The sequence below is a fragment of the Chanos chanos genome, chromosome 14 (genome assembly GCF_902362185.1).
Source record: "Chanos chanos chromosome 14, fChaCha1.1, whole genome shotgun sequence".
Classification (NCBI taxonomy): domain Eukaryota; kingdom Metazoa; phylum Chordata; class Actinopteri; order Gonorynchiformes; family Chanidae; genus Chanos; species Chanos chanos.
Window position 1 is genome coordinate 14,129,298 of NC_044508.1, and position 15,884 is coordinate 14,145,181.

The 15,884-nt window shown below is 41.1% G+C and overlaps 2 protein-coding genes across 2 annotated transcripts in view; one reads left to right on the forward strand and one right to left on the reverse strand.

The window, feature by feature from the left end:
* Positions 1–6,045, reverse strand: part of slc9a7 (solute carrier family 9 member 7) — a 31,780-nt gene extending 25,735 nt beyond the window's left edge. The window contains 2 exon segments of the mRNA XM_030791422.1: positions 372–574; positions 5,683–6,045. Coding sequence (XP_030647282.1) covers positions 372–574; positions 5,683–5,971 — 492 coding nt within the window. The 5' untranslated portion in view covers positions 5,972–6,045.
* Positions 6,046–9,630: 3,585 nt separating this feature from the next.
* On the forward strand, positions 9,631–13,306 carry rp2 (RP2 activator of ARL3 GTPase). The gene is made up of 6 exons (XM_030791995.1): positions 9,631–9,686; positions 9,759–9,807; positions 10,608–11,276; positions 12,741–12,855; positions 13,006–13,091; positions 13,223–13,306. Exons 1-6 carry the CDS (start codon positions 9,631–9,633, stop codon positions 13,304–13,306), a joined length of 1,059 nt encoding a protein of 352 aa, XP_030647855.1.
* The last annotated feature ends 2,578 nt before the right edge of the window (positions 13,307–15,884 follow it).

Genomic DNA, 15,884 nt, shown 5'->3' on the forward strand with positions numbered 1-15,884 from the left:
GTTATTTAGAGGTTCACATTTCTCAAACACATTCACCTGTATGTATATCAAACCACCCGAAAAACTCAAAACTCAGCTCCTCTCAGATTTATTATGTATTTCTGTCTCTGATTTATTACATGTTTGCCTAGGAGGCTTTGCATAGACTGTCTACAGTGCTGTGTCTGTGAGGGTTTGAGTGTGTGTGTGTGTGTGTGTGTGTGTGTGTGTGTGTGTGTGTAACATCACACTAACTACAACAGTAGAGGTAGTATTAGTGGGGTGTGTGCCTAGTAGTTTATACAGGTGTGTGTGTATGTGTGTGTGTGTGTGTGTGTGTGTGAGTGAGTGAGTGTGAGAGAGAGAGAGAGAGAGAGAGAGAGATCAAGCACCTTGCGTAACATATCGTTCTGTTCCACATTGTGGATTTCATGGGAGTTGATCTCTCCCTTCAACGTGTACTCGAAGAATTTCCCACTGACGTTGAGGAGGAGTGTGCTGACTGGCCCCTCCTTCAGAGCGCAACTGGGTGGAGTTTTGTTATGGTAACTGGTTGAGGGTATCCCATATCGGAGTATCACACCCACCAACAGACCTGACACACACACAGCAACAGAGACGGAAAGAGAGGAAATACAAATACAGGTGAGAGACATAGAGAACTGTGTTTTGTGTGTGTGTGTGTGTGTGTGCGCGCACACACTCACAGATTAAGCATATCCACAGTGACACATTAAGACACATGAGGAGCCTGAATTATGACTCTTTGATGCTAGTGTGAATAATCTTTTGTGATGTATTTCCATATCAGTAAGCTGGTGTACGGAACACAGAGCAGCTGCGTAAATCCATTCTTGCATGTACCCATGTTCCACCATGTAGCTACGACACACATCCTAAACCAGCCATGCAGCGTGACACACGGGCTAAACCAATCAAAAGCCTGTCGTGTCCCTCATACCACACAGCAGAGGTGTGACCAGAGAGAAGGCCGGAAACGTATCTACGCCCACAGCCCTGTTTCCTCATCACAAACATTCACTGGTCCTGTAAGAGTCAGGGTCCTCACTGGTCTCCAGGCCTCCATCAACCAGGCTCTGAGCAGGGCCTATGCCGGGGGACACTGACAGAACAAGATGGCGCAAAGTGAGTCAATGACACGTTACCTATATTAAAGCTTTATAGAGATAAAGAGCTTCAGAAATTCATCTGCCTCACTCTACAATACTGTCCACCACAGTGTCCGCAGTACACTTGAGTAAAAGAGAAGGTGAGGGAGAGAAAGGTGGAAGAGTGTGTGTTGTGTGTGAGTGAGTGAGAGAGAGAGAGATAGAGAGTAAGTGAGAGAGGGAGAGAAGAGAAAGAGAGAAAGGGAGAAGGAGGAAAGAAAGAGGTGGAGCATGAAGGATAAAAACTGGTATGTGTGTGTGTGTGTGTGTGTGTGTGAGAGAGAGAGAGAGTGAGAGAGCGCGAGCGCAACAGCCCATAAATCCCCAGCAGTACAGCAAGCATCAGAATGTAGACAGAGCTTGGCTGCCAGCACTGCACTCAGTGTACAGAACTAAGATTACTGCAGAAAAGGATACGCATCCATACACACCTGCTCACCAAACTACGCACACACACACAATGAACAAGCAAACAAACAAACAAACCCACACTGGATCTGGCTTGGACAGACCAGAGCTGGAGATTTGAGGATGTGTCACTCACACAGTGTACTATTCTGTGCATAAATAAATTTACAGGTGGAGTATTCTCAAAGTCAGTCCCTAAAACACACTGACTATGGATAGACATTACACACACACATGCAAACGCAAACGCACGCACACAAACACACTCACAACCAGCTTCTCCAGTTAATTCAGTTTACAGCTTCAACAAAAAAAAGAGAGTATAGTGTAACATGATAAGGCTTAGCCTAACATAACTTCCCTAAAAGCGCTGATGGTCATGGCTTTGGCTTAAATATCGGCGTACAGAGGAAAGTACCTACTAGTCCTCCGCCTGGGCTTTCAGCGGCAGCGGTAATGATGCGTAAACAGGGATAAACTGAAAATGCAGAACACGCCTGTGTATACACTGTCAGCGTGTGGCTCCTCAATGCAGTAAGCTTTTACTTCACAGAGATATCAGCGAGAATGAAAGAGAGGGAGAGCGCATCTAAACGCATAAGGCCACGACGCAGGAACAAAAGAGAGAGGAAAATGAAAGAAGGAGAGCGATACACAGGCCTTAGTGAGTCGAGCTGCTACAGACGAGGTTCAGAGGGATGTAGACACAAAGATGACCACAGAAACTGACTGTCAAAAATACGGCGCAACGCACTAAACCACGACCAAAAAACGAGAGGGTAAAAGAGACAAGTCTGAAGATGATGATAAATTACACCACTTTCAATTCCCTTCAGAGCAAGAACAAGAGAAATCAAACAGAGGCAACGGCTGTTTGATTCAGAGATACACAGCACAAACTATTCAGTATCAAGGTTAACTCACAGATATGCCCTTACAACTACTTAAGCCACAATTACACAGTTATGGAAACCACCAATGTACCTACTAATGATTCACAGTTAATGGTCATTTTGACCTGAGCCTGGATATTGCTCCATTTTATACATGTGTGTGTGTATATACACACACTCACAGTAAATAAATACACACACACACACACACAGGTCTTTTACAACACACTTTAACCAAGGACACACAGCTGTAACTACTAATGTGTGTGTCCAGCAAACAATGACACACTGGGCAAGGTTCTGTGGAGTCATCGATGGCACAAAGTGGAATTCTCTGTGTTTGTATCTGAGATTTAATAAGCATTTTCCCCATGAAAAACAGACTTACTCATTAACCATACAATTCACAATAGCCTCACACGTGGTAAGACAGGGTCTAAAGACTAAAGTACATCTGCATTAGCTCGCTACAGAACAGCTTTACAAAACCAAAGAATGTACATTGGCTATAGATCTGTTCATTTGTCAAGCTTTTCTGAGGCTAAATTCCAATTAAGAACAGAGGACTTTAACTGATAAAAGCGTCTTTCTCTGCATGAAAGAGCACAACGTATTTATCCGTTCAAGACCACTCAGGGTATTGCCCTGGTGTGTGTGTGTGTGAGTGTGTGTGTGTGACTGCAGTGTGGTTCTTGGTGTGAAAGAGCACAGTGAGTTTCCCTGTGTCATAGGGCACAGTGTATTTCTCTGTGTCAGTCTGGGCAGCATCTGGTAACTGCATCCCTGACGCACATGCTCAGCAGGGACGCTCTCACTCACAAGGCTGCATGAGGACAAAGGCAAACAAACCATGAGGTCATTCCACAGATATCCAAAACCACAAAGACATATGGATTCTCCACTGATACATGGATCCTCCAAAGACAGATCAATGTGCAGTGATCCTTCCATCCTGGCCTTTGTGTATGGCCTATTCAGATACAGTATGCACTTGAGCCAAAAGTAAAAAAAACAAAGACATCTGCAGAGCATCCAGGGCCTGTCAAGCATGTCCACACTGAATTATGAATGGCAAAACAAGAGGAACTGCACCAACACAACCCCCAATTAGCTTTATCCTTTCTACGAGAGAGAGAGAGAGAGAGGGGGGGGGGGGGGGGGGGGGGGGGGGGGGGGGGGGGGGGGGAATGGTGTGCACTTCAAATTCCCAAAGGGCCTAGGAGGGAACTGAAAATCCAAATTATGAAAAATATTTCTTCAAACCTCAAAAACCGATCTCATGCCAATCCGACTCACCAACACAGCAAAACAAGTCACTATTGATATATGTCCACACAAACGGGAGTGCTAAATGGATTCCCAGGTGTAAATTAAACCACCTTTTAAGCACCACATTATTGAGAGTTTCCAGAAGCTTCCCTGTTCTAGAAAAGATGTCTTCTAATGATCTAATCAAGCAGTTGCTTAATACTGGAAAAATAAAACATGGAAGACATAATGTTTTGTGGATATAAATGTGTACGATAACGTGTTTGATGACTGTGCAACTGTCTTTTTAAGCAAACTCGAACTTTTTCACAACATTGACATCCCAATGTAAAACATATTTGTATATAAATGAAACCCATGTCTGCGATGGACTGGCGATCGGTCCAGGGTGTTTCCCCTGCCTTTCATCCAGCACCCCCCCCCCCCCCCCCCCCCCCCCCCCAAATTTAGGATAAGCGGCTTGGAAAACGAATGAATGAATGAATGAATGAATGAATGAATGAAACCTATGTTTCAAACTGCGATGGTATTGACATGACACTTGGTCATTTCCATTTTAGAGGGAAAATGTGGCCTGAACTGACTCTGCAACAACAGAGTAAACGTCTGGATCAATAGGCTAAAAATATCTTTCAGTTTACATGACAGAGTGGACATTGGGTAATACAACAGGTTTCTGCTCTCTCATGAAAAATGTCGTGCTTTCCTCTCATGTACTGATTAACATCACTCTTATTTTGGTAGAAGATTAACCCAGAAACATTGTTAGACTGCTTTATAGAGGACAGAACAGGTAATCCTTCAGCGAGTTTTACGGCCGCTAACCAAAGACTGTGAAACAACAACTGGGGAAAGCTCTTGAAAGGTGATATCTTCTACGATTTCCAACAATACAGAACACATGGTATTCAGACCCCGTGGGACAGTAAACACAGTTCTGTGCCATAACCAACTTAGACACTAAGTGAAAATGTGAAAATGTGTAAACCGTAGCTTTATGGCCGTCGTATCGTGTCTGTATGGATTTACTGGAAGGCCTGGAGAGAGTCAAGTCATTCCTATCACTCACAATCCCGCTGTGGCAAATCAAAGCATCTGTCTGAAAAGGTGGTATGTGAAGCTGATTTCAAGCCAACAGTCAAAAGGATGGTGACATAGTCTAACGTCTCAACCGGGTACAGTGATATAGTCAGGCGACTATGAGGTAGTCAGGAGTCAGGTGACTGATGACATAATTTGTAAACACGAGCAATCACGGTATGGCGTTTTCAACGGCTGAACCAAAATGTAAAGCACTCTCGCATGACAGTCATATAGGCAGGTTAATGGATGCGTGAGTCTTGCCTTATTTCATTTCATACATGGACTCTCTTACTGTGTCACACTGAGACATAAACTCTCACGACATCGACTAAACTCAGCACTGGGAAATGCAGTGTGCCCACGGTATTCTTCGTTGGCAAAATTTTAGAGACGAGATGTAATGTACTTGGTGTAAACGAATGATAAAAAAAAAAGGGTAGTGGCAGTTGGCATTCCTCGTTGCAGGTCACCGAGCAAGGTACGCCAGTGTTAAAGGACGTGTAAAAATGTAAAAAATTAAATTAAATTAACAAACAAATAAATTAATTAAGGGGGGGGGGGATCAAGCAGTTACATTTAAGCAACACTGGTACATTCCAGAAACTAGGCTCGCAGACACAACTACACATCCAGACAGTCAGTCAGATTGCATTTTTCTAATACCTCTGAAACACAATCAAATTACAGAAAATACAGTCATATCGTTAAATAGCAACAGTTCAACGCATACAGAAAAGTGCACAGCGTACCCTTTCAGCAATAGCACATTTTGCTTGCACTGTGGCAAATAGCAAGCTGGATATGCGCATTCGTACCGTGGCTTAGCTAGAGGTTTAGGTGATGTGTAATGCCTATCGCTAGCTGCCAGGCTAATTTCTCACCGTATATCATAGCCAGTCCCGTTTCGTGGAGAAAACGAACTCTTCTGTGTTTGAATAGCCATATGGTTAAGATAGTTAAAGTCAGCAATAAAATAAATGTCAATAAATTCACGCTGTCCTGTCGATGACTTTCCTCAGCCTCCTTCTCAGTGGCAAGTTCCTCCATAGCAGCGCCGTCATCAGCCTTTATCTGAGACGCCAAGCTAAACAGTAACATTAAAATGGAAAACACCGTAATGTTTTCCAAAAAATAGAGATTCCAACGCTTTGGTTTGACTGCGACCTCCATTGGTGTGGGATGCTGGTTAAGGGTCCCTCGTCTCTCTAATACCGCGTACCGTAGCGTCAAGGAAAACAATTAAGGAATCCTCGTACGCCTCTCAACCTTTTAAAGCCACATTGCGCTGTAATGTGCACACTCATTGCAGCTGCAGCCGTACTGCCCCCCTGGATAACAGACCAAACGACCACGTATTTGAGTTTTTTTGTTTTTTTGGGTTTTTTTTAACACAAATTCTGTAAAATTAACATTTAATGATATTGATATTGTGCTATTGACTTTCATTACTCTTATTAACTTTTTGGCATGTTGATCAAAGACAAAAAAATCCATAGCGGTATTATTTTGTTACTTTGAAGTGCAAGACATTTTAATGCCCCTGACCCCAGAGGGTGCAGTGGTGGGCAGATTAATGGAAGCAAACAGGAAGTTCATATTTCCTTTATCATTCATTGCTTGGTCGCCAGCTTCCATGACACTCAGTAAAATGAGGAGTCATCAGTTTTCAGTTCAAAAACATTTTTTTGCTTGAATCATTCAATTTAAGAACAACTCATAAACTCCTGAAACTCACCAAGTAATTTGGCAAGTAGTCGCACCCTTTGTTGAACAAAGAGACTGATCAGAAATCAACACCACTGAACAAGAAATGCAAATACACACACAAAAAAAGCTGAACAACAAGCTACAAAACAGTGGTGTTAGGGGTGTGTTGAATAGAATGAGGAAAATAACCACTTATAACAAAACCAGTATACGAGACTCTCACTTTCATGGGCCCTGAGAACTCCCGGATTCATTTAACCACTTATTTAACTATTCTGACAACTAGTTTCTATGCTGAATGTCCCTGATTCTAAAGTGGTTTCTCTGATAAAAGACTGACAGCTGTTGGTTCTCTAATGTCTAAATCTTGCATTCAATGACTACGAAACATTATGAAACTTACATACAAATGGGATCATTATGTTAAATCAGTGTTGTCTCTAACATTAACCTGTGTGGATACAGTCATTCAAATCACTGTCTGTTGAGTGCTAAGTTTGTCTGTGTCCTTTGTGGTCAGCAAAACAAGTGTTGTAATTGATGTGAATAAAACCATGTTTTATGTGCAAGATCTTAAGCAAACAAGAACCATTTACAATCAGCACCTCTAAATGATAGGTTAGCTTGTGTTTGCATGTAGCAGCCAATGAAAACCATAGAAGCTCTTCATCAAGTTAGGCTTAGCTGTGAAAGTGTGAAAGCCAGTTCATTGCTCCAGTTACAGGAGAACACAGCCAATCAGTTATTTGTCACTATTGAGTTTCCTGTTTGGTAGAGCCTAAGGCAAAGCTAGCCCTCAGCAAATTACACCTCTATGAGGCTGAAATCAATCAGGCTTTGCTGCAGAGCAATGCTTCACAATCCACTGCTGAATTACAGACCAGTGCATTCCATCAGTGCATGAAAAAAGATTCTTTGCTATATGCTGGAATCTCGGTGCTACAGAACGTGACATTGATTATTGAATCAGTGAGAGTGAATTAAAAGAATAATATGATGTTGTGTATTGAGAGGATTTATAGGGCAAATCTCTCCCCCCCAAAAGAAGAACATTTGGTATCAACAGTGTACCTTATTTATTAAATATTTATAGTATGTTTCTGTACAGTTTTTTACTTTGATGAAATTCAATCAATTTACCTTCACTCAGTCATTTTGATTGTGATAAATGAATCAATAAGTCATTCAGTCTCTACTTTCACATTATTTTTTAACACTCTCAATAATGACTGTATCTTATTAATGAAACTGGATCAAATATATTAATTTAAAAGGCACGTTTCCTTTCCTAGAGGTGAAATATCAGTGAGAGAAAACAACATATCCTGTCTGTGTCGCAGTCAAAGCCTTCACACATTCACCACATTTACCCCTGTATGTGTGTATGTGTGTGTGTGTGTGTGTGTGTGTGTGTGTGTGTGTGTGTGTGTACATGTTCTTCATCTTAAGTAATTTCCTTTAACAAGCTAAAAATAAACTTCATCCGATTTCCTTCCACTTGACATTTTATATTTTTAATTGTTTAAACGTTTGGCAGAAGTTATAGTTGTATCTATAAAGTAGCTTGGAAAACAGGAAAGAAATATATTAATAAGTAAACTGCACTTATCCCTCATTTAGGCCCTTCTACTCCTACATAAATTAACGATTTCATGCTACAATGCAATATTTTGTGCCTAGAATGAAAGGACTGAGCACGAGTGGAAGAGGTGGGATAGGGGGCGCCACCATGTGGCCATATCACATATGCACGTTTGGAGAAGTAGTTCAGCAGCATGTCTACAAGGTGTCAAAACCACTGCTGAAAAGATCACAAAAATGTGTCAGGTTCATCCGCTATGCCATAGTTAATACAATGTCTAAGCATTTGAGTATCTAGAGATATAAATGTAGTGCTTTTGTGCAGTGTTTTTGTTCTGATACATATTAACCATCATTATTACAATTTCACTGTCACATAAAATAAGAATTTGCATTGAAAGCTACAGAAAACTACATGTACATTGAAACTGAAATTTCTCTCTCTCTCTCTCTCTCTCTCTCTCTCTCTCTCTCTCTCTCTCTCGTTTGCAAACTAAAAAGAGGCATGATGACAAGCAGAATGTGTGGTATGTAGAAGTGTTGAGACACTGTGGGGCGTTGAAATGTGGATGGCATACCTGAGAAAAGGAGAAGAAAAAAGTTTCAATGTTCAGAGTTAAACATTTGAAAGTATTTTGAGCACTGGTTTCATTTTATGCCTCTCATTTAAGGGTTTTTTGTAAGAAGTTCCATTTCAAATATTTGTTGCACTTCAGCCCTCCAGAAAAGAGGGCTTAAGAATCAGGTTTGCTTTGTCTCTGGTGATATTACAAAAAAAATATTTTTTTTATCACAGAGGAACAATCTGTTGTCCATAAAATCCGCATTTAAACAGGCAAAAGATTAAATAAACACAATATACAGCTTGCTTTCTGGGTCAGTTTCACGTGATTAAGATACAAATTTTCAGCTCTTATTGCGTTTATGTGGCAAATCCAAGAGTGACTACTATTAGGCAGCATGCTCTACCACGTTTCGGTGTGAATGTATAAATACAGTAGGATGCAGTCTAATAATAGGAGAGAAGTAGCTTAGAAGTAGCTTATGTTGTTAGCCAACCAAGGTACCTTGTTTGACATTCATTGTCGCGTAGGTTGTTGCGTTTAGAGCATACAGCCTCTGAGTATGATATACAAATGTTTGTAAATAGGTGTAAGTATATTAATAGATCTAAAGGGAAGTACTGTATTCCATTTAGGTAACGCCCAGTGTCCGCGAGAGCATTTCCAATTTGATTCGCTGTTTGTCTACGTAGCCCCCCTCGCCGGACCTTTGGCTTTTTTGTGATTCGCTGTTTCTAAGTAACGAGTTGCAATATATTGATTGGCTGCCTCGCTGGGTAAGGAAACTGGAAGCTCACAGGTTGCGTGTTACGCGATTAGTGTCTTGGTTAGACGACAAAGCAGCAGTGCTCATTGCGAAAATATTTAAAAAACGTGAAGTATTTCTTTTTCGAAGACTGATACAGTTTACCGTGTTCAGTCTTTCTCTCAAATTTAGGCGTGGTATATACATCATAGCTCACCAATTTTAAGTTCAAAATGGGGTGCTTCTTCTCCAAAAAATCCAGGAGAAAATCTCCCGACAAGGAACCCGCGCTGACGACTGAGGAAGACGCAGATCAGAGTAATACTCCTGCCTCTAACAACACTAATGCATTGGGCAGCAGTAACGACCAGGAGGCACCGAAGCAATACAGCTGGGACAAACGAGAAAAGGTAAGAAGCATTTACTTACAGCTTGCTAAGCTAATTTGTCTCTTTCCAAAATATACCATTCGTGTATTAGCCTAATTTCAGTCGGAGATGGGAAGGGATAGGAAGGGATGTGGGCACTGATAGAAGTGACATTAACGTCGTCACATATACATTTTGAGTCGGATCCAGAGCGTTTACAGTATTGCCAGGTTATCGTCGGCACTAACGTTGCATGGTTCCATGCTCTCATCGCTGAGTTCAGGTAGCCAAGATACATACATGTTTCGTTTCGCAAATTCGACTACAAATATATACCGATCCCCAGTTTCAGCAAGCCACATAGGATTCATTATCAGCTTAAAGTCAGTGCACGTAACTTGTTTGCCTGGCACCTGACCGGATAAGGCTGCGTGACGGATTAGGACATGAACAGTGTCGCCATCGGCCAAGTATGACAGAAACAGAGAAATAGGGAGGGTCTTCTCGCTCCTACTACATGCCTGTGTTATTTCTCGCTCGGAAGTTAGAAGTTAGCTTTATAAACGTCAGCGCATATTTTACTTGCTACTCAGTGTACTCTGGAAAGGTTACAAAATCAATCTACATTTAGTTTATCAACATTGTGTCTTTGTCCGCGTGTGTGCGTGTGGGTTTCCGACAAGTTTTGGTGTAGGGTGGACAATGTTTTTCGTTTTAATATTCCTGTTGTTTGACACACCACCCCTAGTGACGTCTAATATGCGGGATCTCGATAGAGGAAACCATCACTCGTAAGAGATGCCACACAAAATTGTTTAATGGTAATGTTTCTTGTCATATAGGTCGATCCCAAAGATTTCATGCTGACAGGCATTAAAGATGCCACAGTCGGTCGCCTTCCAGGTAAACTGAACGGCCAGCAGTTTGTCATTCAGGAATGTGAGAACTGCAACATCTATGTTTTCGACCATTCTGCCGCCGTTACTATAGACGACTGTGTAAACTGCCGCATCTTTCTGGGTCCCGTGAAAGGCAGCGTGTTCTTCAGAGACTGCAAAGACATCAAGTGCGTGGTGGCCTGCCAACAGTTTCGCACGCGAGACTGCAAGAAGATGGAGATATTTCTGTGTTGTGCCACCCAACCTATCATTGAATCCTCTACAGGGATGAAGTTTGGTTGCTTCCAGTACTACTATCCTGAACTGGCTTTTCATTTCAAAGATGCTGGACTGAGCATCTTCAACAACAACTGGAGCAACATTCATGACTTCACTCCCGTCGCCGGGGAAAACAACTGGAGCCTATTGCCAGAGGATTCTGTAGTCCTGGATCATGTGCCCATGCCAGACCCGGAATCCGAATTCAAATCCGTCCGGATCTCTACGGAAGCATCTCGGAGCATCGTTCCCTCGACCAAAGGCGGGAGACGCAAGGACAGTGAGGAGTCTTGCCTGTTTGTGTTCTTTGCTGGAGACTACACCACTGCCAACGCACGCAAACTCATCGATGAGGTAGGGCGCACTCACGCGGGAAATCATGATTATGTTTCTACCTCTCCTTTGACTCAGACGTTTGGCGCAATTAGCCAAAGAGGGCATTGAGCAACCATTTATGGTTGGTTCAGCTGTCTGAGGTCAAATCGAAATCATCACCCTAAGCACATTTTTAGGTTTCCCAGATTAGGAAATGACGTGCACTGCTCTCACCCCACCCAATATGTCACATTTAAAAAGCAGAAGTATTCCGCAGTGTGCTCTAGAATAAATTTTGTCCGAGTGTCACGTAATGGCAAGGATTTGATTCATATGTGAGGAACAACAGGGACTGTCTCCTGTAAAAGCTTGCAGCGCTGTCCTGTAGCCCATAGTTATGTCTGCGTATGATAGAATTTGTGAAAAGTGGCAGACAGTTTTTCTAGGTGAGAACTTTTATTTAGATGCAAGTTGTCAGCACCGAGTGAGGGCTATTTTTGAAAAGAGGAAGAGACTGCCCACTGCCTTGAATGGATAGTTGTCTCTTAGTTGTCTCTTAACAAAGTTAGTGATGCATTTTTTGAATGTGTTACTCTGTTGTTGCCATGTTGTGGTTCTCTTTGTAACCAGATACTCTTTCATAGAAAACACAGCAATCACTCTTGACTTTCCTGTGATGATTTGTGTTTGTAAATCTGTCTGTCACTGACTGAGACAACTAGTTGAGCTTATTCCATTTTTTTATTGCGTGTTATGGTTCAATTCAAAACAGAGCAGAATAAGAATGATAGAAGGTCAGAAGGAAATGTATATTACTATACCAGATCTCCACAGAGTTTCCTTGTGTTTTGTTGATTTCGGGGTAGATGGAGGTGTGTTACATTCTTGTGAACTAAATGTCTTGATCATGATAACAGTGTGGTTTTAGCAAGGACCCTAGCTGGGAGAAACTGTGGGGAGTTTTAAATGTATTACTGTTTTTGATGAAAACAAAAAGTCTCAGTTTCAATATTAATGGTTGGGTTATTGAATTTTTTTTTTTTTAGTTACGGTGAAATGAAATAGTAGTCAGTGGGAAGTCCCCACCAGGAGTGTGTGTGTGTGTGTGTGTGTGTGTGTGTGTGTGTGTGTGTGGGTAGTTGAGAATATTATTTTGCGTCTACAAAAATGTCTTCAGACACCCTAGTCTTCACTCTTGTTTTCTGGTGGATATCATTTAAAATTCAGGAATAATTATAATTTTTTGGTAAGTTTAGATGAGAAACCTTCGATTTACTGTTTGTGTGAAAAGGTACAAACCAAATAAATCATTACCTTGACTCCATGTCATATAAATATCTCGACAACTGCAGAGCTCCTCTGATAAAATTGCATTTCTTGTATACACATAATCTTGTGCCATAGAATAAAATCACATTTTTTGTGTCCTTGTGTACTTGTCCAATGTATTTCTTTGCCTGTAACATCAGAATATTTATTTTCCTAATGACATCACAACTACAGGCAAGTGCTAAGGGCTTTGTCCTTATCCAAACCAAAGAGGTCTCTATGCGTCCTGAGGATGTGAACAGAGTATTCCAGAACAATGCTGAAGGACTCCATGAGTGGATCAGTAAGGGTGAGTTCCTCCAGCCAAGCAAGCTGAATATGTACTCTGCTGAGCAGTTCATATTACTGATGAATCCTGATATTTCAGTACTTAGTGTGGTATGCTGGTACTCTTTCTTGTGTTCTGTCTGGCTTTCAGTGATCCTCTGTCTGTTTGCAGGTCCAGTTGTTGCTCTGGAGTTGAACGGGGATGGTGTGGTTGAGGCTTGCAGGAACATTGCTGATGAAGTGTTTAATGGAACTAAGGTAACTGTCAAGTTCATATTGTTCACTGCATGAAGTGAATGTGTTCTTCCTGAATCTCACAGAGTACTTTGTATTTTTTTTTTTTCTCTCTGTGCTTTCTTTTTTTTTTCTTTTTTTTTTTTCTCGTTTAGGTGTTTGTTTCTGAAAGCAAGAATACGTCCTCGCGAGATGTTGACAACTTTTTCAACTTTGCCGACATGCAGATGGGATTGTGAGAGTAACGGAAGAAGATATCTGTCATCTTTGTGATTTTTTTTTTTTAAGTACCTTTGTTTGTTTCTTTCTTTTTTTATTGCAGTATTGTGACTTGAATTAGAAGCACTTGATTGGCCTAATTTAAAGAAGGAATGTACCTGATATCGAGCCATTGCTCCCTCCTTGATTCTGAGGGAGGTTTAAAACCACTATATAGTCATTCCCCAGTAATTAGTGCTTAATCTGTGTGTTGTGGAAATATGTTATTTGTACATTAATGCAATTTTATTGTGGTGTTGTAGCTACTGTATCTATTGTGCTGCTTAATTTGAATCAGTCAAAATGTATGTTTGGGTTTTGTTTTTTTTTTGAGACTATGAACACATGTACCAGCATAAGAAAATGTAGGTTGTAGGTTCACCGTCCATTTATCCAGTTATAATGTTAAAATCATCCAATTCAAAAATATTTTCAAGGTATTTATTAAATAGTTTGTTTTGGTAATGAGATACGGTTAGAATATATTTTTGCTTTGCATGTATAACTTTTAATCACACATGAATATATTATATAGATGTCTGCAACTGTCAACTGGAAAAATCTGGAAATTTTGCAACTGGAAAAGTTTTACTACAGAATCACTAGATTAAGCCATGAGTCTCATGTTTCTTCAAGAATTATTGCTATGGCTTTTGGACCATTTCTCACCTCTGATTTTCCATTCAATGTTTGTTTGTTTTTTTCTATTTGAATGTATCATATTTTGTATTTTGTACTCAAGATGTGATAGTAAGCCTAAACATGCTCACACAGGAGCTTACCCTACTGTATATGATTTTATTTATGCTGTATTTTTGAAAAGAACGCTGAGGTTGATAATCAATATTTGAATGTATTGCAAAGAGCAGGGTAATGCTGTATAACCCCACCCTAGCCCCCCCCCCCCCCCCCCTCTCTTTTTGTAGGTATATTTCAGAGAGCATAACCTCTGTCCAATGACCAAATACAATCAGTTGTTAAAACAGAAATCTCTATGTACTTTTGTATTTCTGAATGTTTCTTATTTGTACAAAAATACTTTTGTAGAACCGAACATAAACTGTGATTTTAACAATATATCCCTTTGCCAAAGGTTTGTGTGGTTGCTCTCTTTTTGTGTGTGTTACTTGTTGTATTTTGTGTCAGACGAGCATATTTGGTATATGCATTGACTGACAGACTTGGAAGTAGATGGATGTTAATTAAGTGGCGACATTCTGTGGACTCAGAACTTTGTATAGAGCAGTTACATTTAATTGTTTTAAGAAACGAATCATGTAAGATATTTTAGATTAGGCTTACTAACTGGGGAAACCATAACAACCTCTCGGGATTGCATGACGGAGTTGTGTGCCATGAGTTTTTGAATATGGAAAAGTACATTTGGTTGGGTCTCACATAGTACCTCCATGTAATGTGGTATTTCTGGCCCTTTGAGTGCATTTTTGATCCAGGGAGATTAAATATTTGACCAACATTATTTCAGCAGCATTCAGAATTAGTTAACAAGGAAGTCGACAATAAGCTGGTGACCGGGATCCTCTGCTTTCACAACATTGAAACACATGCTTCAAGGAAGGAGAGCAAAGAAGGGCAATGGAAAAGGCGGGGTTTAGGACCCAGCAGCCCGGGCGGTACAATAGGGCTGTTGTGCCGTGGTGGAAGAGATTGCAGCTCTGGGATACTGACAGTGTGGAAAGAGTAAAGGCAAAAAACAAAGAAAATATATTTGTTTGCTTTGTATCTGGAAAGAGAACTTGTGGACTGTTTCACGAAGGGCATCACTGATTGCAATCCAGCCAAACGGCTTATTTCTGACTCAAGGTATGGTCGCTACGTGAACAATACTGCTCGTGTCTTCTCTCAGGCTTAGTGTGCCAAAGGCTTGCTCTATGGTTTGTCCACGGACTGCGGCCTGCGTGCGCATGGCGTTTATTAAAGGGGGATTCTCTCCAGAAATCAGTTATTGGTTATAGTACAGCAGTGATTGAAAGTGCAGTCCAGCGACTTATGACTGTTAATCGGTTTTTGATCCTAGTTACACACTGTGGCAACGGGATCTTTTAGGAAGTGCTGTTATGTGTAGTGGTGGCGCCCTTACTTGATTTGAGCCACTTGAGGGCTGTAGGCAACCATCGTCTTGTAGGGCGCCTCGAGTTTGGCGCCAATATCGTCACAAAATCTATAGTTCTCTTTAAGAGGGGTTTTGTAGCAATCGATAATGTTTCCCTTGTGTTTCGTACTGGACCACGTTATAAGCCTTACTGAATTACTGCCCCTCGTGTGTTCGTAGTAACATGCAGCTTGATGTGAATAGTGTGCGGCACTCGTTGTGTAGCCTGGCAGCCCAATGTGGGCTACGGAGCTGGTGGTTTGGCTAGTGTTAGCCTGTTTTATGTAAGGCTGGGAGGAGAGTTAGCGGGTAAAGTCAGTTGGTCACATAAAACATGGAGTTATCCACGTATGAGTCAAACTGCTGCGTCAAACCGACGTTACCGGTAGTACTATTACACTACAAGTATTGTATTTGAAAACTAATATTATGAAATTGAAATGTGT

Coding starts and splice junctions, on each gene's coding strand:
- rp2 (XM_030791995.1), top strand. CDS start 9,631: ATGGGGTGCTTCTTCTCCAAAAAATCCAGGAGAAAATCTCCCGACAAG. Junction 9,808..10,607: donor GCTGGGACAAACGAGAAAAG/GTAAGAAGCATT, acceptor CTTGTCATATAG/GTCGATCCCAAAGATTTCAT. Junction 12,856..13,005: donor CCATGAGTGGATCAGTAAGG/GTGAGTTCCTCC, acceptor GTCTGTTTGCAG/GTCCAGTTGTTGCTCTGGAG.